The 25,261-nt window shown below is 39.3% G+C and overlaps 1 protein-coding gene across 1 annotated transcript in view; it reads left to right on the forward strand.

The window, feature by feature from the left end:
- CADPS (calcium dependent secretion activator) overlaps positions 1 to 25,261 on the forward strand; it is a 557,039-nt gene that overhangs the window by 508,598 nt on the left and 23,180 nt on the right. The window contains 1 exon segment of the mRNA XM_074198830.1: positions 327 to 434. Within this exon segment, the coding sequence (XP_074054931.1) occupies positions 327 to 434 (108 nt within the window).

Here is a 25,261-nt window from a genome sequence, read left to right on the forward strand (position 1 = left end):
GGAGCAGAACAGGTTGTCCTGAGAGAAACTAGTCCAAATTGGTTGACCACCTGCAGGGTATATTATAAAGGGGATCCTTGGTCAGAGAAAGATTGAAAAGGGCTCCTTCCAGAGCTGAAATCCCACTGGCCCTGTCCTGTTTATGCAATATGTACCATGAAAGTCACTATGGGAAAGAGCCTTGAACACTGGATGGCAAAATATGGCCAGGGAAGGGATGCCAAAAAAAGTCAATAGCAGGTGCTCCCCAGATTGGGCTGGGAGAATGAAAGAGAGTACAGAATATGAAGAAGATGCCATTTTAACATTTTTGTGTTTCTTTGCAGAAGCCTGGGATGGACGTTGCCGATGCCTACGTGACATTCGTCCGCCACTCTCAGGATGTCCTCCGTGATAAGGTCAATGAGGAGATGTATATAGAAAGGTTATTTGATGTAAGTAAATGCCTTCTCCTCCTTGCAGACCAAGGAGGAGACTCTCCAAAATGTGACAAAATAAGAGACAGGAGGATAAGTCACATTTTGAGAAAAAAAAAAACCAAAACCCAATTGGTTATTAAATCCAACCAAATCTTTCCCTTTCCTCTGACTCAGGTTCTTGTCTCTGTTGTCTCTCTGTTCTGAATCTCTCTCCTCTGGTCCTTACTATGTCCTGGTCTTTATCTATGTGATCCATAGGGTAGCAATGTCTTTTTAATAAGCTGATACATTCCCGCACCGAGCTTGTGAGGAAACTTTCTCGGAACGGGCAGAGATCTCTCTTGGTCATTGTTCTCATTGCAATCCAGTCCAATTTTTTAGGGAACTGGCTTCCAGTCCGGGTGGCATTCTCTGATTCCATACCTCCTTGCCACCCTGCTGCTTGTCTCTCGCTGCCAGACAGCTGTGACATGCAGATGAGCTGTAGGTGCTGTATTGTTATCTCCTCGAGAATGACTAAATTGGGGGGGGGGGGTAACAAAAAGAGAAAAAATCCTCAACCGATGGGTTTCTGAACAGATAACACCACGCATTCATCCTGGAAAATTCCTATAAAACATTACATCTTAAAAATTTTTTAAAGAGCAGCTGGATATGACTGGAAGACCTTGGATTTAAAAAAAAACTTTTTAGAGAACATTGACTTGGATATCTTGAGGATTAATCGTTTTCAACCCCTGCCCCTTTCTTTTTTTGACAGCCGCCATGTCTGCACTGCCAAAGTAGATAACTTGTCCCAAAACCCACTTTGGCTCTTAGTGTCTATTTCAGGTCAAAGTGCTTGGGACAGGGGCAGTTGAGGGGTGTGGGGGGAGCAGAGTGGAGAATTGTTGGAATGATCACAAGAATGGTTTCTGGGTTCCACGGCATTTGCCAGTGTAGACCTGGCCTGAGTGCATGGGAACCAATTTCTTCGTCTCTGTGTTTGCTACCATTGTGTGATGCACCCCTCGTCCTTGCAAATTTTGTAAAGAGTCGGCTTTTCCCTTGAAGGTTTTGTGTCTCCAGTGCCAAGGCAGTGTTAGTGTTTTGGTCTACTTTGGGATTCTTGTTTCTATATGATTTCTTTAATTGTGTACAGCAGTTTACATTGGATTTTTTTTTTTTATTCTTTGTTGTTGTTTCATCTTGGTGATCTCATTGCCTGGCACAGCTTTCCAATTTCAATGCTTCCGACTTTTGATGCTTTGTCTTCCAGCTCATTTGCTTCCATAATGTGTTCAAAAGCCCTTTCTTTCTCCCACCCCCCCAATCATTTTCCTTTTGTACATTATATTTCACTCTTCTGCATTACTTTTATTTAAGAATATTCTTTAGAGTTCTCATTCTCTCTCTCTCTCTCTCTCTCTCTCTCTCTCTCTCTCTCTCTCTCTCTCTCTCTCTCTCTCTCCCTCCCTCCCTCCCTCCCTCTCTTTCTTTCACTCTCTCACTGGTAACCTCCCAGATGAAAATGGAACTTATCTCTCATGTCAAATGTTTTATCACATTATCTCAAGTGGCATGAATTAAAGTCAAATAATCTTCCTGTGTACATCTTCTAGCATGACCCACCTCCACTGAGAATGCCTCATACATGCGTAAAACACACGTTCCTCTGCATGCGTGCCTCTCTGAGAGTCTGGAGCCTCGAATGCCTGACCAAGTGAACCACCCATCCAGTAGGCATTGAAAAAAGGGTCAGCCGATGCCACCCTGTAGGGAGCAGGGCCTCTGCTCATGCCCTGGCTGCCTGGCTCCGTTGAACCAATTCCGTAAAAGGCAAATTTTTGAGGAGCCCATGGATTGCTCTTTTCAATGCCTAAGCTGCCTTTTTTCTTTGATCCGTAGCTCCCAAAGCACAGTTTGGTGTTGGGTCCATGTGTGGTGTGAGTATGTGCAGGAGTGTGTGTGTGTGTGTGTGTGTGTGTGTGTGTGTGTGTGCGCTCTTGCCCTTGTGCTAGCCAATCTTGGAAGCATCCACTATGAAATTTGTGGTTTGATCTGCATTTCAGCCTGCCATATTGTTTGCAAACAGCCCCCTCCAACTTTTTTCTTTCCTAATTGGCATGGGGAGGGGGATCTCAGATATAATGGTACTAAATAAAGCCAGGAAATGACCTTTGTCCTCTTCCAAGTTTCTAAGAGTACAGTGCTTTCAAATCCCTATTTTAAGAGAAATAGCCATTCTTAAATATGTAAAGGTTTCCACGTGTTGAATGAATGACATTGGTCACTAAGAAATGACTTCAATTACATTGTTGATTCCCCCAACCTCTCTAACCACTCACCGAGTCAAGGCATTTGGCTCTTCCATCAATAACATTTTCCCTACTAAGACCCTATGCTTCCTTGCCATGGTCACCTGCCATATATTAAAAGTTTAAACCAAATTATTTCAAGGCTAAGCAAGCTTAAACCAATGCAAAGGATTGCATTGTTGTGCCTGGATCTCCTTTCCAAATCACCTCTTCACCTAATATGTAGAACATTGGTGCTAGGCAACCTAGCTGAGAGAGTAGCAGGGAAAGTTCCCGAATCTGTCATTGATTTAAAACATTTGTCATCTGAAAGACCCAGATCTTCTCAAAAAACTTCATTACCATGCTAACTGGGTAATGTCATTCAGTAATTACTGTTTTTCTATAATCTAGCTACACAACATCAGATTACCAACATGTTTGGTTATTTGCGGCTTCTGTCTTCCTCGGGCATGGTGTTTATTTCTTTGTAAGGAGAGCTCTATGTGTGTGAATCCTGTAAGGCACTTGGGTCCTCTGAGCTTCCACAGTAGGGGCCAGGCAGTATACAGTGGGGTTTCTAGAGAGCCTTCAGTTGGACAGTAATTCAACCCCACGGCCCCCTTTTTTTTCTAAGGACAGGACTTCCAGGGTGGAGAGAGAGAAACAATTGCCAGAAATACTTCAAAAGAGACTAGGAGAGCTAAGGCTTTCTTTTCCAATTTGTTTCATTTTTTTCAAATGGCAAGAATGAATAATAGACAATGAGCATTTGGGAGAGAAGAAAATGATTTCTATTTCAATATTTTATGTTTTGTTTGGAGGGTGGCGAGTTTCGGTGTCATTTTCCATGTCTGAATTTTGTGTCTGTTCCTTTTGCCAATAATAACTAGCTTTTATGTAAAGCTTTAACATCTACCAAGGCATTAGCTCATTCGATATACGCAACAACCACGCAAGGTAGGTGCTGCTCTTTTCCCCATTTTACATATTAAGAAACTGAGTTTCGGAGTGGTCAAGTGACTTACCCAGGGCAACCCAGCTATTGAGAGTTCTAGACAGGAGTCAAACCCAGACCTTCTTGCCTTCAAGCACTAGCATTTTTCTTGTATTATCGTGTGATTCAAGGTTTTGATCCCCAGGCTACTGCTATGTTTGTGCCTATGGTCTATTTTTTGATTCTGTTTTCATGATTCTCCTTTCAGATCTTCACTTTAAGTATTGGTCCTCATTTGGTTTTTGTCCTTGAAGAAAAATGACAGTTTTAGGATGTGATGTGGAAATATTCATGCTAAACCCTCAAAGCATTCTTAAAGTTCTCCTGGCATCTAAGCTGGACACCCCAACACATCTCCAGGCTCCTTCCACTAAGTTAGCCATTACTAGATACTGGCAACCGAATATTAAGAATATTCTTTAGAGTTCTCTCTCTCTCTCTCTCTCTCTCTCTCTCTCTCTCTCTCTCTCTCTCTCTCTCTCTCTCTCTCCCTCCCTCCCTCCCTCCCTCCCTCCCTCTTTCTTTCATTCTCTCACTGATGACCTCCCAGATAAAAATGGAACTTATCTCTTATCTTGTGTCTTTTTGACTGGAAACTAGGGCTTCTTAGAAATTGTTAGGATCGTATTAGTTGCATCTTTACCTATTTCAATTTATAAATCAAACAGACTTTCTCAACCTCACTGAATTTGTTTTTAATCAATTCCCTTTTTTGTTGTTTAATTATTTTTCAGTTGTGACTGACTCTTTGTAACCCTTATTTGGGATTTTCTTGTCAAAGATACTGGGGCAGTTTGCCATTTCCATCTTCAGCTCATTTTACAGATGAGGAACTGAGGCAAACAGGGTTTAATGACTTGCCCAGGATCACCCAGTTAATGTCCGAGGCAGGTTCTCCATTTGCTTTGCCACCTAGTTGCCCTCTTCAGTTTCTTCTGGGTTGGTAGAAGGTGTACATGAAGTTACTTGAGTAATTCAAATTTAACCATATCTTGGAGGAAAGTAAAAATTACTGTCTGTGAAGTTGTATAATAGTCTCTCTTTTTCCATTTTTCAAATTTTATGTCATTTAACAATATATCTTCCCCTCGTTGAATTCTCCTTGCGATCAAGAAAGCGACCAATCAAAGCTGACTGCTTTAAAATCTGAAAGCATAGGCTCCATTCTCTACCCAATGTCCCCCACTTTTTTACAGATAATTTTTTAATAATGTTTCCACAGAATAGCAAACAATGCTTTCAATCTTTAGAAACAATAAGAAAACCAAATAAGGAGATAAAAAAATTATAACCATAGAACTTAATTTATATTTCTGCTGTAAGCATATGTGTATATTGGGGTGGCTAGGTGGCGCAGTGGATAGAGCACTGGACTTGGAGTCGGGAGTATCTGAGTTCAAATCCAGCCTCAGACACTTAATAATTACCTAGCCCTGTGGCCTTGGGCAAGCCACTTAAACCCATTTGCCTTGAAAAAACTAAAAAAAATTGTATATTTCTCCATGTATGTTGTTGTTTTTATTTGATTAATGGAATAGCATTGTGAGCTCATTCTAATTCCTGCAAAATGACAGTCTATGAGGTTTTTTTAAGCAATAGATTCTATGATATTTGTTTTTCAAAGAAGAAAAGTATAGGGAAATTATCTGATTTTAATAAAAACAAATATAGCGATTTAAAATTATATTCCAAAATATGAATTTTAAGTATCAGCTCCAGTAGCAGCCTACTTTTTGGAAGAGATAATAAGTGACTTTTCCCCTTATAGAAAAACAATCATGGGCAGTTGTATATAAAGCTATTCTCTATCTTCCTGGGAATGCCATTTAAGAGCAAAACAAAAAAAATACCAGTTCAAGGAACAAAGATGCAAAATTCAAATGTCCATAAATAATGCAGGTGGCTTCCCACTCCACCCTTCTCTGATGTTTAATTCAACATCTTTCCCAAAATAAAAACATGCATTTGATATTAGAGATCAGCTCATCAAGAGATGTGCCTAAGATTTCAGTGACTAAACAAAAATTAATTTATTTTTTTCTCCTTGTACTTCTTGAAGAGACAGTCTGAGTAGAAGATCAGGATTAAAACAGATGTGCTTAGGGCCAGCTCATCTGCTTAAAGCTCACAGGCTCAGAGATCAGTGATTAAAAAGCCATCTCCAACTCTGATGAAATCCCCAGTGGGAGGAAATATCCTGTCTTTCATAGCCTTCTTTTTCTGAGTCCTGTGTCAGTATAAGCGGGACTTGGAAAACATTGGATTGAAGAGGATGTGTGGTTTATGTGGGTCAATTATACACTTAATCTGACTTCTGAGGGATTAGGCTGGCAGAGATTGACTCTGAATTTGGCTTCTCCATAGTAGTTACCAGTTCTGAAAATTCTAAAAATGTCCGGTAAGAACTTAATCGTTCAGTGATAGGTCACTGATAACAGCAGAATGATGCTATCTGGACCAAGTCATCATTGTTCTTATGATGGTCTTGCTTTACCATTTCACTGCCAAATTATTCATTCATTCACTTTTAATGCCAACATAAGAATAAGCTGAATATATTTTCCCTTAAAAGATGATTTAGAAAATGATAGACTCTCTGATTCCCGAAAGATTTGTGAAGTCAACCGCAGAGGGACTTCCAGTGTGGGAATGTCACCTATCCACTCAGGTCATCACCCACCTATGATTTAGTAGATAATATTCATTCAGGTCACCATCCACCTATGATTTAATAGATAATATCATAAAGAATCGTAGACCTTTAGAAGTGGAATGACGCTAATGGCCATCTAGTCCAGTTCCTTCATTTTATAAATGAGGAAGTTGAGTTCCAAAGGGGGGGGGGGGCTTGACCAGGATCACAAAGCTGGAAAATGAAGGGGTTAAGATAAATCCAAAGCCTGGTCTTCTGACTCTTTACATCTCACTCCATGACTTCCCTTAATAAATCCTTAGGAGTTGTCTGAGGGACTCTTGGTAAAAAGATCTGAAATTGGCCCATCCACATGACTGATGATACCAAATCTACCTTTTGGTCTAGGATTGAGTTAAGTGTTTTTTATAACAGTCAAAATTTTAGACAAGCAACTAATTAGTTGGAGAGGGAGATTTGTTTTGTTGTAGGATAATCAGTAGTCCAACAGCTCAACAGAAAAATATTCTCGTGCCATGACCTTGGGTAAATCACTCTATTCCCTCTGAAATTCATCTGAAAATGGGAGGGATTTAATTGATGGCTTCTAAGACTCCATCAGATAAATATCGATGATACTATGAATTCAGCAAGAGAGTTTGCCAAAGGTTATGACCTTATGATAATCATTATCTCTGAGCCTCTGCAAAATGGGGGAGCTGGAATCCCATTGGGGAGAAAATGGGAAGATATGGTCTTTAAGGTACATTTTAGCCCAAAATAAATGATTCTACAATATAATTTCTACTGGAAAGTTTTTCAGGTGGTGTATCATTATATGATGAACCATATAATAAGAGCATTTATATACATTATCTTATCTTGTTTGATCTTCATAACAACCTTGAGATATAGGCGCTATTATTATTCCTACATTACAGATGAGGACACTGAGGCAGACAGAGGTCAAGTGACTTGGAGTCAGGTCTTCCTGATTCCAAGCCCAGGCTCTATCCACTGTTATTGTGTTTGTTGTTGTTCAGTCACCCTATGTAGTGTTTTCTTGGAAAAGATATTGGAGTAGTTTACCTTTTCCTTCTCCAGTCCACTTTATAGATAAGGAAACTAAGGCAGACATGGTCAAGTGATTTGCCTAGGGTTACACAGTTAGTAAGTGGCCATTGTGTTACTTAGCTTACCAGAAACTTATAAGTCTAGCCTTTTGACTAAAAATATCACTGATTTCTTGGTGGATCCCACAAGCTTTTTCCTTGAAGATATCCAAACTGAAGAAAAATATATCAAACCAATTTGAAAAGAGGATTTTATAGTCTATCTACAAGCATTTATTACGCATCTAATATATCCCATGCACTGTCCTATTCACTAGCCATAAATATAAAGGCAAAAACAACAAATTCCTGCCCTCAAGGAACTTACATTCTAATGGGTGGAGAAACCTTGTAAAAAATTTACTACATACAAGCTATATATAGTCAATAGAAAGCTATCTCAAAGAAGGCACTAAATTCTGAAGGGACCAGAAAGGTCCCTGATGAAGGTGAGATCTGAGCTGAGTCTTGAAGGAAGCCAGAAAAGCTACAAAGCAGCAATGAGAGGAGAGAACATTGCACATGGCAGACAGGAAATGCAAAGGGACAGAATCAAAACATCAAGGGTTCCAATATGAGGAAAAACCAGACCAGTCTTACCAGATCATAAAGAATAAGCAGAAGGATATAGCTTAAGAAGACTGGAGAAGTATGAAGGGGGCACATTTTATTTGACCCTGGAGGTAATGGGAAGCCACTAGAGTTTGAGAAGGGGCATGATATGGTTAGGCCTATGCTTTTAGAAAATCACTTTGACAGCTAAGTAAGAAATGGATTGGAGTGGAGAGAGACTTGAGGCAGGAAGACCAATTGAAAATTTATAACAATAGTCCAAGTGAAGGGTGATTAGGGTTGAGACCAGAGTTGTAGCTGTGTCAGCAGAGAAGGATCGTATGGGAGAAATGTTCATAAGATAACTATAATATTTTGCATAGGTTTGTATATGTAGGGTGAATGAGAGCGACAGGTGAAAGGTAATGATATGGTTGTGAGCCTGGGTGATGGAGAGGATGGTGGTGCCCCAGAAACTCAAATTTAAAAAAATAACAGTGGAGCAGCTAGGTGGCACAGTAGATAGAGCGCTGGCCCTGGAGTCAGGAGGACCTGAGTTCAAATCTGCCTTCAGACACTTAATAATTACCTAGCTGTGTGACCTTTGGCAAATCACTTAATCCCATTGCCTTGCAAAAAAAAATAAAAATAAAAACAAAAAATAAACAAAAAAACAGGGCCCACTAAGTTGTATGCAATATTCTTGTATTTTTTAAATTTTGCTCAATATTTCCCAATTGCACTATATAATTCAGCTCATACTTTACTCAGGAGCATTGTCCTTCATATTTGACACGTGGGCCTAATGTGGGATGTATCTGCTTCAGACAGAAGTAGGGAAATTTGAATAGGAAGGAGGGCTTGAGAGAAAAGATAAGTTCTGTTTTGTATCTGTGGAGTTGGAGATGCTCACAAGACATCCATTTCAAAATTTTCACTAGGCTGTTGGTAATGCAGAGGTCAGTGGGGATAAATGAAACTGAGATTCATCTGCAAAGATATGAAAAATATGATAACTGAAGATAGATAGAAAAGGACATGGATGAAAATCTATCAAAGGAAATTAAGGTGTGGTCATATCAACTTGCAGATGACTTAGAAAGAGAGATTATATTGTCCCCTCACTGGAAGTAAAGATTTTGTGGCTTTGGAGCATATAAATCATTTTCAAAATTGTGAAGGAGGGAAAGAAGGAAGAAAAAAATATAGGACAGGGAGGGGAGAGGGAGAAAAGATGACAAATCTTGGGAAATTCTGATTGGGAAGAAGAGAAAGTTGATATGTGCAAATAAACTTGAAGTTAGAACAATCCATATGTATCCAAACTAGACATGGCAAATAATTAACAAGACTGGCCAAACATTAGAACTTAGGTGGGAGGAGAAAGGAATGGGAATATTTCCAGTAAAGGATAAAAAATAAACTAGAATAAAATAAAAAAAATGAATACTGGCTGCCCTTTCCTGTCATCTCGATTTTAATATTTTTTTTCCTTCATAGACCAAAACAATTTTTTAAAAAATTAGAATTCAACTAAATTAACCAAAAACTGTCCAGGATTCTTTTGGGATCCAGTCGGCCGAATTGTGCCATTTTTTTTAGGGTCATGTTAGTCTGTTATTGTTGAGTCATATCCAATTATGTGTGATTCCATTTGGGGTTTTCTTGGCAAAGATACTAAAGTGATTTGTGATTTCCTTCTCCAGCTCATTTTATGAGATGAGGGAATTAAGCCACAGGGTTAAGTGACTTGCCCAGAGTCACACAACTACTAAGGGTCCAAGACTGAATTTGAACTCTTGCAGATGAATCTTCCTGACTCTAGGCCCAACTTTCTCTCCACTATACCGCCAGACTGACTGCCTAAGATAATCCCAGAGCAAAATTGTAAAACAGGTGCAATTAGTTTTCCTTTCCTCAGGCTTAAATTCCACCTTCCATCAGGTGTCCACAGTCCTTACATTTCTCCATGTCCTTATCCCCTTTCCAAACATTTCTGGGGAAGTTCTTTAAGAATTCTTTCACACTAAAGTGAAAATGTCTTCTATGCTTGAAAGTATTACTCCTTCTGGTACGTTTGCATTTTAATTTAATTAAGTTTAAGCTAAAAGAATGAACTTCTAGCCCTTGAATTTCTGGCATCAGTGACTCAATGGCAATAGTATTGAGAGGAGGGAAAGAGTTGAATTTGGTTCAACATGTATGTATGAAGCACCTAGCTAAATGTGCCAGCATACTAGAAAGACCAAAATACAAAGTGAAAAATAGTTCCTGTAGCTTACATTCCAGTGAAGGTGGTGTTGAGGAGTGGGTTGGGAGGGAAGGGGTCTTTCTTTTGGACTCTGCTTGTGATTGCATCAATCCAGGGAACTCTGCCTGTGGCTTGGCAATTTAGACAATGGTCAGAGCTCCTCAGAGGTAGTGGCATTCCCAGCTAGTATATATATTTAGAAGCAAAGTTTGAACTCAGGTCTTGCTGTCTCCAAGGCTATCCCTCTATCCATGGTACCATGGACATAGTTATGAGTGAATCCCTTGGCCTTTTGGAGACCCTAATTTCTATTCTTTGGAAAGGGAAGGGAGAGTTTTTAATCCCTTATAGGCTTTAACTATGATTTCCTTGAGTCAAGAAAGATGGAGGAGAGGAGGGAAAGGTAGTGTCAAAGAGGATCTGTTCTGGCCATGGAGCTCTGCTAACCCAAAGGAGTCACCATTTATCTGTGATCAATAGGCACCTCACCAAGCACCAACTGAGTGACCTACCTTACCCTATAATCTGATTCTGATCCATCTTATTGCTTCCAAAGCCAGTCTTGTCCATTGGTTCCACTCATTTTTAGGAACAATCTTGGACAAATCAGACTGGAATTTGTCCCTGGAGTTTTCTAAAGCATTTTTTTTTCCCTGAACAGCTTTTCCTGGTCCAGGAGACATTTGGTGCTGGGAGTTAATTTGTTTTCTTATCCAGAGGAGATTGTTCTGTTAATCATACTAAGAAGTCGACCGGATTGCTCCATTACTTTAGGGTCACATTAGTCTGGCTAACGTGAGCCATTCGAGACTTGGAAGTCTTAGAGAAGGGGAACATTTCTCCCCCCTCTACATAGCAGTCTGAATCTTGTAGGCAGTAAGCGACAGACTTACTTTTGCCACACACACACATAGACACATACACATACATACACACACACAGACACACATACACACACACACATACACAAAAGTAGCCAAGGCACATTTTGTGGAACAAATTCTGTCACATTGCATCGCAGAAGACGAGATGTACTCGATTCTCAAACACGTCCCATTAATTAACAGAGGGGCGGCTTCCCTTCTTGCCAGTCTCTGCGCTGACTCTTGTCAGAAAGTGTCTTCATCTACCAGCTTCTATTGGCATTGGCACACATTTGCTCCTCTAGAAAAAGAATTGCTCTTCTTGAAAAGAAAAAGCAGTTGACTAATTTTAAACATATTGGCTAACATGGAGAGAGTCAGTGTGGCCTAGGAGAAAGCTGTCCTCCAAGTCAGGGAGACCCAGGTTCAAATCTTCTGCCACAAAATAGCAGGGTGGCATTGGACAAAGCACTTAACCTCACCTAGCCTCAGCTTCCTGATTAGTGAGATGAAGCCCTTAGATCTGATGACCTCCAAGACCCCTTCCAGCTCTAAAAATCTTTGATCCTAAGATGTTTTAGAGACAGTATCAACCTTCTTTAGTAGGTGTTTATTCACCGAGAGTGCAGCACATCATTGGACTCATGGTCCCAGTGCAAAAATCAGAGGCAAGGGTCTTACAAAGTCCATGGGAGGCAGGATAGGAGAACTTAGTGTCAGAAAAATCTGAGTTCAAGTCCTTTCTTCTCCATGTACTGATTGACCCTGGGTAAGATAGCATACTTCCATGCCCAAGGTCACTCATCTACTACCTACCCAAACCTTGGGTAAGAGGATAAGCCTCAGTACAATCAATAGATTGTAATTTACCCCCTTGATTTTCCTAATATTAACCTAGAAGAGAGAGAGACTTAGAAGAGGCATGATAACTAGCAAATCACTTAATCTATCCGAGACTCACTTTCCTTACCTGTAAAATGAAGGATTTAGGCTAACTAGTCTCTCAAGTTCCCTCTGTCATTAAATCTATTCCTCCCTCTCTCTTGCTGACATTATAGATGAGTTTCTGACCTATATCAGTGGAATGAGTTTCCACACTGAAATGTACCTCAAATAAAAAAATAGGTGCACAACAAAACAAAACCAACCAACCTCTCCCACCTCTCCCATTGACTTCCCCACCCCTCAAAAAAAGTATGATCCTCTCCCTACTCTTTCTCTTTTCTCACCCCAACACACAGCTCCTTCTAAAGGTAACTGAAATCAAATTGCCAATAAAATGACGGGACCAAAATTTAATTTGATCAACTGGCATTAATTAATTCATGCTAATGAATTAATCAAGAAACATTTATCGACTATCTACTATCTGTCAGACACTAGAAATACAAAGACAAAAAAAGAAATATTCTTTTTCTGATCTCTAGTTCTGCCTTGGAACCTGTTACAAATCTGTAGGCAGTAGGGGAGGGGGCAGGGATTTCATGTAGTGACAGTAAGGGATTGTCTGATAGCCGAATTGGGTCTTCATTTCTCTCTGGCTTTTCCCACAAAGCATTTCAACCCAGTGGATCAGGGCAAGTGAATGGCCTGGCACTAGCATATCAGCAGGTCTATGCCAGCATGTTGGTCTTCCTTGGACTTGTTTTCTGCTCTCTCTCCTCCTAATGAATCAGCTATTAACTCTTAAAAGACGTGTTTGCTTTCACCAGGCGGTGACTCCCTTATTTTTTGTGTGTCCAGAAAGACAATCTGAGTTGGGGGGGGGGGGGAGACTTGGCTTAAATGTTTCATTCATTCCAAATTCCCCCCATTTAGAGGGAAACATTTCATTACCCTCAGTTCTTCAGCTAAACTCCCACCAAGTTGACTAGAATCCAATTGATGAAGTCTTGTGACCCTTTTCTAGCAGGCATATTTTCTTTTTTTTCCCCAAAGTACACACAATGCTGGTGTCACTTAACATATTGTATTACCTTTAACTTCCTTAAACAGCATTATTTTCTTGGTCCCTCCTTTTGAGACCACTTACCCCTTTCACAAAGGGTCTGAGGCCTGTTCGGATGTTGGAAATTATTCCCTTTAGTATCTACATGTCAAACAGGGGATATTTCCATCATTCTCTTTGTTAATGGAGGAAGAAAGATTCACAAAAGAACAAATAATTGAGAGGGACTCTATATGTAGCCAACATAATCCATAGGCCAGAGGCATAACCAGCAATTTATGTGCCCAAGAGAAGGGGCATGAAACTTAACTTTTAAAGATAAATTCATTTAAGTAGAATGGCAGGTGGGGAAAGGAGACCATGGGCCACATGGAGCCAAGAGGAGCTCAAATGAGGTGCAGCTGCCCTTGGGGAAAGAAGTGCTACCATCTGGTAGCTTTCTATTTTAACAAATTATCTTTACTAACCAGATACTAAACTGAGTTGTTACTTTGCTGCTGATAGGCTATAAGTTCCACCAGCACCTTATAAATTTTGGCATACTGGGACAAAGTCACATTAACCCTACCTTGGTTCCAGTACTTCCATTCAACTCAGTCCTTGCAAAAAAAATGCCAAATATGTAAGAGTGTTTAAGAATTTCCCCTATTTTTCCCCTATTGTTGTGAAATTTTCATTTCTGCACCCAGAACTAATTAAGAAATTAGCCTAGAATGGACAGAAGTTATCAAAGATTCCAGATGATTTAAGCCAATGAGACTTTCAAGCCCCCTTTTATAGATAGGTATACAAGTAACCAAGCTGAGATTCAAATCCAGGCACTCTAATGCCATTCTTCTGTTTTTCCTCAGTCCTGAATAGTGCAATGTTAGTTCTGTATGATGTACAATAATGGCTGATATATAGTGTCTATCCACATGCAATAAATGCAACCTTGAAAAACCTTAAAACCCTCTATAAATGTTAGTTAGTATAGTACTCTGTCAAAGTACTAACAGAGAGAGGGTTGGATTTATTAGCTGGGGGCAGGGATACACCATATTTCTGTATATAAGTCACCTCCATTAATTAGTCTACCCCAAAACCTCCATGTTGTAGTTACTTTCACCTTCATTATTAGCCCAAGTACCAGTGATAGGTGTGGTTCTTTGTGTAGCATGATAGGAGCTTGGTGCTCATTTATATTGCATGTAAGTAGACTTTTTTTACACTTCCATTTTAAAAAAAGAATTGGAAAGAAGGAAGGAAGGAAAGAAGGAAGGAAGGAAGGAAGGAAGGAAGGAAGGAAGGAAGGAAGGAAGGAAGGAAGGGAGGGAGGGAGGGAGGGAGGGAGGGAGGGAGGGAGGGAAGGAAGGAAGGAGGGAGGAAAGAAAAAAGGTCTTCTACCTACCAGAAATCTCATTATCATGTTGGTCAAATTTCCACCAAAAATAAATTCTTATTTCCCAAAAGCAAATGCCAACTTGGTTATGGTTCTAGAAAAGCATAACCAGGGAAATAATTCCCTTTCCAGATCACATTGTATGGGGTCATATATTGTTTACTCATTGATAGTTCAAATTAAGTAACTTTCATTTTGTGCATTTTGTTAATTTATTAGGCCAACATATTTTGGGCATTCTTCCTTTCTAATCATTCAACAAGTTTTAATTGTGGGTATAAGTTCAGGATGAGTCAGAATTGTGATTATAGTCAAAGAGCTAACCTAAACCTTTGGTTGACTAGGGAGAGAAGTACAGTACCCAAAAAAAAGGAGGTGATGAGTCTGTTACACTTGGCTTTGATCAGCCTTCATTGGAAGTATTGTATTTAATGTTGATTATTTTTTTTACAAAGGCTACCTGAAGCTAGAAAGCTTCTAAAATGAGCTGCTAATAAAGGCAAAAAAATTTACCAGTACAAGAATTCATTAAAGGAACTGGACATTGGGTAGCTTAGAGAAGTCTCAGAGGAGTCAGGATCATGATGTTCAACAATGTGATGAGGCAACCACAGAAATGAATGAAAACTTAGTTTGTGTTAAGAAAGGCATAAATTTTGGAGTAGATAAGGAGTAGATGAGACTGCTCTACTCCAGCATAATCAGCCCATACCTGACTTCATTTTAGGCACAACCTGTAGGCAGGCAGCTTAATGGTGAGAGAGACAGAGTGAGAGGCTTGGAGTCAAGAAGACAAGTTTCAATCTTTCCTCATTTATTTATTTATTTATTGTGTGGCCTTGGGAAAATCATTTAACCTTTCTCAAGCCTCAGTTTCCTCACCTGTAAATTGAGGAAGAAAAGAGCTCCTAGTTGTTGTGAGGGCCACAAGAAGGAGCACTTTGCAAACCTTAAAGCATTATATAAATGTTAACTGTTGTTGCTGCTGCTGTTGTTTGAAATGGATAAACTGGACAGAATCTAGAGAAGGATGACCAAGAGGGTAAAAGACTTGAGATCATATCATAGGCTAAACTGTCAATAGAATAGGCAATTCTTAGTCTGGGGAAGAGAAGACAAGTGGAATATAAAAACTGTTTTCAACTGTTGAAAAGCTGTCCTATGGAAAAGGGCTTAGTCTTGTCCTGGAGGTCAATGTTGTAAAGAAATAAATTTAGAATGAATATCAGAAAAAATATTCTAACAACTAGAGTTGTCCCAAAAAGCACTGGGTCATGTCATGAAGAAATGAACCCCCTCACTGAATAGCTTCCAGTCAAGGTCAGTTGACCTCTTCCTGGACATGTGTTGTAGAGCAAATTGCTTTGAGATCAATGGGTTAGGTGACTCAACAGGTGAGGTCCCTTAAAAGGGGGCCTTGTATGATTCTGATTTAAGTATTTGAAAGGCTGTCATATGTAAAAGACATTCACCTTGTACTGGTTGACTGCAGAAGGTAGAACCCACAACAGTGAGAAGAAATATTAGAAAAGAATATGAAGGATGCCTTCTACCATTTTGTGCTATTTTGGTAGATAACAAGTTCCTAGTCAATGGAAGACTTCAAGAAAGTAAAAGAATCCCTTTAATTCCTACTCAGATTCCAGTTGGTCTAAATAGCATCTGAGATGATGATTCTAACTGCCCACCTTCCCCTCTGGGCCTCATACAATGCTCAGAGCTGCAGAAGACCCAAGAATGAATGCATGTGAATAAAAAATTTTTTGTGATTAGCTCTAGAGACACAAATACATGCAAGCAAGATAGTCTCTCCCCTCTAGGAGCTTATGTGTCTAATCAGGGAAATGATAGGCAAGGAAGGGAAGCTTCTGGACAGGGAAGTCTCAGGGATGGTGATCAGAGCCCATATATACCTAAAGAGCTGCCACATATTGACCAAGAAAACCACATATTAATGTGAACTATGCTCTATTATATTTTTGTTTATTTTATTAAATATTTCCAATTATATTTTAATCTGGTTTGGGCCCCATTTGGGATGTCACAGGCAGGCCCAGAGTATCTGACAATCTTACCCCGACACACTGTCATACACAAGTCAAGATTTTACCCTCTGATGTCATTGGTTCTCTTCAAAAATGAAGAACAAACAACACCACCATACTGCCTCTAAACAGATAATATAAACAAAATAATTTTGGTAGTTGTGGAAGAGGGAAACAACTGGAAAAATAAAACAAAAAGATTTCCTGTATTAAGTGCAATTTGTGGTGGGCCTTAAAGAGGTAGTGGTGAGGGGGAGAACGACTTCTCTGGGCTGAAGTCATCAACAAACATTTTCTCTTGCAGATGATCTATCAGAATCATCATAGACTATGGTCTCAATTAATGATCAGGGCCCTATTGATTCTTTCTTGAATTCCAAGTGTCCCATTTTAAGAAACTTCTTTTCCCATTCTCTCTAAATCTGAATTCTAGAATTCAAATGCCTTTCTTTTAATTTAGAGCAGGGAATGTCTGGCCCTCTGACTAAAAAAGGCCAGAGAAATCATTTGGTCTGATACTTACCAAGGTAACCACAGATGGGCCTCTAAATTCAATAAATCTAGGAACTTTTTAGGGGTAAATTAATTAAATGTTTGGCCAAGTATGGCCCTTGAATGCTGTTATAGATATCCAAATGGTCCTTGGCAGAAAAACAATTCCCCACCTCTGATTTAGAGGACTGACAGTTCAGTCTGCCATATAACAAACCCCCTTATATTCATAAAGCACTTCCCCTTTTCAAAGTTATTTCAAATGCATTATCTCATCTAGACCCAAAAGAACCCAGTGAGATAGGTTTTGTCCCTACTTTATAGATGAGAAATAAAGGTCTAAGAAAGCCAAATGACCTGCCCCAGACAGCAAGATACAGATTAATGAGTGAGATCAAAGACTAGAAGACAGATCTCCTAACTCCTAATTAGGGGGTGGAAAGTTAGGGGTAGGGGGTCACATTGAAATCAGATTCATTAATATTGTTCCATATTTAACAGAGGGGATACAGCCGTGCTAAATTAATGTGGGCCAACTAAAAACGAACAAAGCAAAAACTAAAATGAGTGCACTGAAAAAGAGGGATTGGGATCGTGAAGATAGCCTACAGGAGGCACCAGTGAGCGCAACCCCACCACAAACAAGCTTCATTTCACAAAGGATACACAAATGGGAGGAGTATTGGACTGGATTTCAGAATTAGGCTACGAGGCAATTAATAGTACATTAATTAGAGCTCTGGGCCTCTATTCGAAAAGGCGTGAGTTTAAATCTGGTCTCAGATACTTCCTAGCTCTGTGACCCTGGATAAGTCACTTAAACCTCTGTGTCCCTCGGTTTTCTCAACTGCGAAGTGGAAATAATAATAATAATAATTATTATTATAATTATAATTATAATTATAATGATAACAACATCTGCTTGCCAAGGTTCTTATGAGGATAGAACAAGTTAATGTTTGTAAAGGGTTGTCTACAGTGCCTGTTATAGAGCAGGTTGTAGATAAATTCTAGCTATTATCATCATTATTATTTCAAATAGAAATAGGACTTGAATCACCTATTGCACATGTTGTAAGCCAAGTGCTTTGTCATCTTCAAAGGGCTATAGAAATGTAGATTATTATAAGTGTGTGATATACCAAAGGAAAAAACACTCCTGATAAACTAACCTTTGGGGGCGCATTCTTTAGTGCAGACCATGTTCTATTAGTCATGCCTTTCTTGCTAACAATGATGCGGGCTGCGTGTCTAATCCCAGAGACCCGGTGCCGACAATTTATACCCACAAGGTTCATTCTCTTCTGGAGCCGTAAGGGACCTGGTTATCTTGAAGCCAGTCTTCTGTGAAAACAAGGGAGAACTGGAGGCTCTAAGTCAGTCTCTAGCCCAAGAACAGAAGATTCCACCTTAAATCCCATTCCACCCAATTATGGCTGGTACTCCATCACCGCCCCAGCTAAGCACCATGAAACTGTGGGTGATCTTGACTGCCATATGGGCCACAGAAGGCTGCTCTACCTAGGCACCACTGAGGGAGGGCTGGGTTTTGGCTTTCCGTCTGCATCTCCCTCTGCTTTTTGTCTGGGAGCTTTTATCCCTCTGGAACAAAGTTTGCAGGGTTTATTTTGAAAAGGGAAGGTAATCCAATACCACTTACAACCTAGACAGTTGATAAATAGTTTAGGGTCTCAGCTTAAGTCCTTTCTCAAAGACTCAGCCCTGCATTCTTACCCAGCAACAATGCGGTTGATTGGCATATCAGGCCCTATTGACTTTATAACCTACCGGCGTAGTTAAGTCTTCTGTGCTGCTCTGAGGCTTCGTCGCCCGGGAACATTATACAGGAAAAGGCAATTTGAGATTACAGAAGAACATGGTTACCCAACCTCTAAGTAATACAAATGGATTTGCCCCTCCAACAATACCTTCCCCAATATTGCCTAGGGTGACTTTGGGGACTAGAGAACCTGGGATCCTTTTGGGGTCCCAATAATTGACCCTTAGGAGAGGAGAAATGAAGAAGGGGGTGGGAGTGAGATGAATGAGACAGGGAAAGCCGACTTCGGCCCTGGGCCCTTCAAAGAGTCCATGGGATCTTTGAGCTGACAGTCCGTCCTTGAAAATGACAAATCCCTTGTCCAGTGGCAAGTTCTCTACAGACATTGTTTCTAAAGAGTTTGTTTAATGAAAATATGTCTGGTTTTGGCATTGAATTCTCAGAGGGAGCGGGGGGCTCTCAGAGAGGATCTGAGCCAGCATGGTGCACCCTTTCATGATGTCTCACATCCCCCTGAGTCCTCATAAAAGAGGGAGGAAAGGAGAGCTACAGGAGTTACCAGGCAAGATCTTTCTCAGTTGACTTGGGGTTCCAGGGAACCAGAGGCTAGAAAGTCCCTTCATTTTGCCTTGGATTTACTGGAGTTGGTAAGGGCTTGAGAAGGAAATTTAGATAGGGGACCAACGTACAAAGTAAATGAATGAAAATGCTATTCTGAATCAGGGGGAGCCTTTTTTGATGCAGTCAGGAGACCTGTAAATAACCAGTGAGGGATGCAAAATGTTTTTACAAAGAGAAAAGAGTAGAAGTAAATGGATCCAAGACATCCATGGAGTTATAATGTTTTCTGCCTGCAGGGTTGGGTTTGCTTTTTTTTTCTGCCCTAGCCTGTGGCAGTCAGCCTAATAGCCTCTACTCCATGTGGGTCTAATGTGGCCCCAAGTCCTTTAAATCACTAAATAGATTCCAACCTGACTGTGCAGTGTATTATTGTTCATTTTTAACGCCATCGTGGCTGGCCAAATTGTCTGCTTAGGCAAAGTTTTCTCTTTTTTTGTCCCCCCCCCCTTTTGGGGAGAAGGGGGGAAATCTGGGTGGGGGTGGGGGCTGGAGGGGTGGGAAAGCAAGCCAGTCAAAGTTAAAATAAAGTCTCTTTCTAGCAAGAGGACTGTCTATAACATGTTGTTCCTTATAGAAAGAGGGGTATGGTGGCATTTGTGTGATTAACTTGCTCGACAAAAGTGACAGCTGCTGGGGGTGCATGAAGATAAGCTTCGTGGAGTAGTTCCGCCTTTGTACATCTGTCAGCAAAAAAGGAAGAATAGAGAGTGAAAAGAGACAAATTGGTCCCCAAAGGCACTCCATTCAACTTAGGAGGTTTGCTCTATTGAAGCACTCCCCGTGCATCTCAAGTACTAGGTAGCTTATTCAATTTCATTCACTCTTTAGAATGAACCCACAAGTGTTTAATTTCGTATTCTGTGGCCTAAAAAGAGGGGGGAAAAAGGAGTGGGGGGAAGGGTTTTTTGTTTTGTTTTGTTTTGTTTTGTTTTTTTTAACAGGAGGCCTTAATCATCAGGCAGGGTGATCAATTCTGGACGTATTAACTCATCACTAATTTACTATTTAACTCTCCGCTCTTAGGCCTGGTACTGATCATTCCTACTGCTTCTCAAATAGCAACTTTTTTGCCCATGGTTTCTTTTATGGGACCTCTGATGCCTCCAAACTGGTTGCAGATAATAGAAAGAGTCTTATTTAGAGAGTGAGTAAAATGAGGTAGTGGTCATTCCTACTGCTTCTAAAATAGCAACTTTTTTGCCCATGGTTTCTTTTATGGGACCTCTGATGCCTCCAAACTGGTTGCAGAAAATAAAAGAGTCTTACTTAGAGGTTGAGTAAAATGGGATTTAAATCTTTAACAAGTCAGGTTTCCTTCCCCAAGCACATGATTTGGGTACATGATCTAACAAAAGACTTTTTAAACATTTCTGAAAGAAAGGGAGAAAAATTAGAGTAACACAGCAAAAAAAAAAAAATTAGTAAAATTCAGAGCAGAGTTCACAGACATTAAAATAAAGCAAAAAGAAAGAAAGAAAGAAAGAAAGAAAGAAAGAAAGAAAGAAAGAAAGAAAGAAAGGCATTAAAAGACTTTCAAGCAGCACAGTTTTGACCAGTTTTGGAATGAAGAGGGAAAGGAAGAAAAGCAATATAATTTTTTAAAAATGTAGGCTAGGTGGAGCAGTGGATAGAGCACCAGCCCTGGAGTCATGAGTAGTACCTGAGTTCAAATCCAGCCTCAGACACTTAATAATTACCTAGCTGTGTAGCCTTGGGCAAGCCACTTAACCCCATTTGCCTTGCAAAAACATATGTATATATGTATATATATATATATATATATATATATATATATATATATATATGTATATGTATATGTATATGTATATGTATATATATATATATATAATAGATAGATAGACATATATAGATATAGTCTCATTTGATCCTTCCAAAAGCCTATTATTATATCCTCATTTTACAATCGAGGAAACTGAGGAAAAACAAAGACTAAGTAACTTGCTCTGGGTCACCCATGCCCATTTGAATTCAGGTCTTCTTGATTCTTAATTCAAAACCATCATCCTACCCACTTGATCATCAGGTATAACAATATAACAATAACCCTCAGGTAACAAATTCTCATCTCTATCCTCCACTAAGCAAAATGCATGTGGAGTCCTTCAAAAAATCTGCCCTTAGGAAAAGTGGCCTTTTATTATTTTAAGTGGTCCTGTGAAGGTTTTCATTGTTTCTGATTGTCTTCAGCTACTTCTTTCTGCTATTGACCATCCCACATTCCTCTTCCCAATAGTTCCCCAAAACCAGACTCCATTTCCCTTCTTTTAAAGATCCAACCCACACGTTCCCACTTTATTGCACCCAACTTCTTGTCCAGGTTCTGAACAACACCCAGTTTCCATATTGAATGGTATTTGGAAACTTTCCAACTATAGCCCTGGCTTTTAAAAGCCTGTTCCCACAGACAGTATCTAAACGTACCCCAAAAGGAATCTAACTTTCTCATTTGGTTGACATATAGCATAAAGGCTGTTCATAGGGAGAAAAAAAGAGGAGGGAGGACCTTGAGAACATATCTGAAATCTGATCACAGTTGTTAGGTTTTGTTTTCTTTCAATTTTAGGGTTTTGGACAATACTTCCCAGTAGAGCTCTTTGTGCTAATGCCATCATTTGCTTGGCCAATAGTTGGCTGGTTTTACCAGGGAAAGAATTCCCTTGAGTCTTGGCCTCTGTGTATTTTTTATCTGGGGTGTGTGGAAATTATGTGAATTTTTAGAGTGTGCTCTATTCACATTTGAAAGTGCAGAGCATGATAATCTTAGCCTAGCCAAAAGCTCACTTAATATGGAGAAATTTGTTGGTTTAAATTTAACTCTTTGGGCTATAACTATTATATAAATGTATAATATATATATATATATATATATATAGCATAATATATATATATATATATATATATGTATATACAATTATAGAATCTAGTTTTATAAAAAAGTTTACAACTATGGAATTCATCTCCACATAAGATTCTCCAAGCATTCAGTTCAAGCATTTTTTAAAGTGCTGACAGTGTGTAGGACTCTGAGGTTACAAAAACCAACTTGAAATAACCCATCCCTACTCCCCGGGGAAATGATGTAACCCCCAATCAATCAATATTTAAGGATGCCTTCTTCCCCTTCCATCTTGATTTGATCATTGCCAATTATATCTCTATGGGATGCAAATCACTTGCTGAATTACTAATCATTCATTAAAATCTGGCTGCAATCTAATGGTTTTAACTCCAACTTCGCTTTTGGTGCCCAAAGAGGTATTTAAGGGATAAATATATTTTCTGATAGAAGAATGAACCTCTTTTAAATGGTGACTCTTGCTCTGCCCTCTTACAGGTGCTGTCCTTGCAATGTATTTAGAGGATTATAAGTTCAGGCAGATCGTCTATCAATTTAGTCCCCAAACACCATGGCTTCATGGAAGGAGAAGTGGTTTTGTAGGCAGAGGATCTGGGTTCAGATGCCATGGCCATCCATGTGAACTTTACACACAGACACCATCTTTCCCAACTTCCATTTTCTCATATAAATGAATGAATGATCAGCATTTTGCAAGCATTTATTATGCACTAGTAGTAATAGTTGATGTTGGTTGTTATTTTGTAGGTGTTGTCCTTCATTCTCAAAAAACCCATGACACCAGGGAAGGGACGCTATGACAAGTATGTGAAGTGGATTGGAGTGAGGTGGAGCTGGGCTAAGTTCTAAGACTACAAACTATAAGCTAGCAAGATGAGATAGTTCCTCTATTTAAGAAGGTTCCATTTTGATTAGGGAAGAAAATACATAATGGGAAGTGAGAAGGCAAGATGGCGTAGCCTCTAGGCTGCTTTCCAGCTCTAGATCCAAAATGAAAACCAATCTTAAATATAATTGAATTGCAAAGAATTATGGTGATCATAACTTGGGACTTATACCATGACCATGCTTTGGTATCAAATAATCAATTGTGTAGAGGGCAAAGTTTAAACACATCTAGAGTCTTAAATAGATCAGTGGAGTGTATTAGACTGGAGTTAGTAAGACTGGAGACCAAATCCCGTTCAGATCATTCATCATTAACTGTGTGATCCTGGAGAAGTCATTTAATGTCTCTTAGGCTCAGTTTACTCCTCTATAAAATAGGAATAACAATTGCAGTAAACTCACTAAGCTGTTGTAAAGATTAAATGAGAAAGACTACCTAAATCAAGCTTGAAGCTCGTTATATACAAAGTTGGCTATTATTATTATTATGATTATTATAATTATGATTACTCTCTCTGGGAATGGGGAAGCCTGTCTTCAAGTCCCTGATATAACTAGAGGAAAATAGGTTTCAGAAATTATCCTTGTTCTGCTGATCAGCATGTTAATATTAATATTGTAGCTGCCTGAGGAAGCACAGGGTCTGCCCTATGGGACAGCATGACCCCGGCCCAGTCCTGTGGGGCTTGAGCCACATTTGATTCATTACTGATATCCTTTGGGAAAAACAATTCTCCATAATGAAGGTCCAAATCTACAACAGTCTCTCGATCAAGATCCCATGGTTGATAAATGTGTAATAAGGAAAGATATCCATTAACATTAAGTCATTTAGCACATATACCCCCCCACACACACACACACACACTTCTTCGATTTAACTACAATGCGACTATAATGCATTTGGTGTTTTGGCCATGTGTTATTATTCCAGTAACCCCATTTTTTAATTGGCCATTCTGGCCTTGATCTCTAATAGATTCTTCATTTGAGTGATAGGGAATCCCAGCAGCCCAATGGTGATGGTAGTGTTGTGACCCAGATCCTGACTAGGTACCTAAATTTGGCCTTGCTATCTGCCTAAGAAGACTTTAGAATAATAAGAGAGTTCCTGTATTTAGATAAGGAAAGCAAATCTGCTTCACTAGACCCTGAAGTTGATATAAAAAAAATACGAAGGAATTCCAGAGTAATTGTACTTAGGGTAAAATCAGGGAACTCACAATATATTTGTTGTGGTGGGTTTTTTTAAGTGTGCTTGCTTTCCTGGGCTGGATTCATGAAAGATCTAATAATGACAAGGGTTTTAGTTCCAACTCTACCACTAATTAGTGTGACTGGGCAGTCATTTCACTTTCTCCGGGCCTCTGCTTCATTATCTGTAAAATGAGGAGTTTGGGTTAGAGTTGGAGTTCCCCATTTCTGAAGCTGTAAATCACTGTGAATGAAAAACCACTGAACGCCAAACCAGCTCTAAATTTTAGAATTCTTACAGTTGGATTTCCCCTAAGCTTTGAATATTTTATGAACAAAGCCAAATAAGTGCAGGTCAAAGAAATTCCATTTTTTTCTCCTACAAATACAAAAATGGAATACAGACTAGGTATCAAATCCCAGTGCCTCCATCACTTCCTCTCTGTGGGACACTGGGCAAGTGTCCTCATCTCTCTCTCTCTCAGTCTCAGTTGCCTCACTTCTAAAATCACTAGGCAGCTCTATGATCCCTTCTAAAGCAAAACAATTATATATATATATATATATATATATATATATATATATATATATATATATATATACTCTATGAATTGTCCCATGGATTGAGGGCAAATAATTCTATTTTTTATCTCTGTATCCTTGTGCACACAGTACATGCTTAATAGATCTTACTAATTGCTTGATTTAGTATAGATGATCAATCTATCAAAAAGCAAGCATTTCAGATTTAAATAACATGATAATCCCTGAGGATATAAAGAAAAAGTAAATTGTCCCTGCCTTTATGGAGCTTACATTGTAAGGTGAGAGATCATATAAATATAAACATAAACAAATGCATATTTATATATCAATGTATGGAGATACAAATATATATTTTTATTGCTGCACAGTATAATTATCAAAATTTG

This window comes from Macrotis lagotis, chromosome 8 (genome assembly GCF_037893015.1).
Source record: "Macrotis lagotis isolate mMagLag1 chromosome 8, bilby.v1.9.chrom.fasta, whole genome shotgun sequence".
In the NCBI taxonomy this organism is placed as follows: Eukaryota; Metazoa; Chordata; class Mammalia; order Peramelemorphia; family Peramelidae; genus Macrotis; species Macrotis lagotis.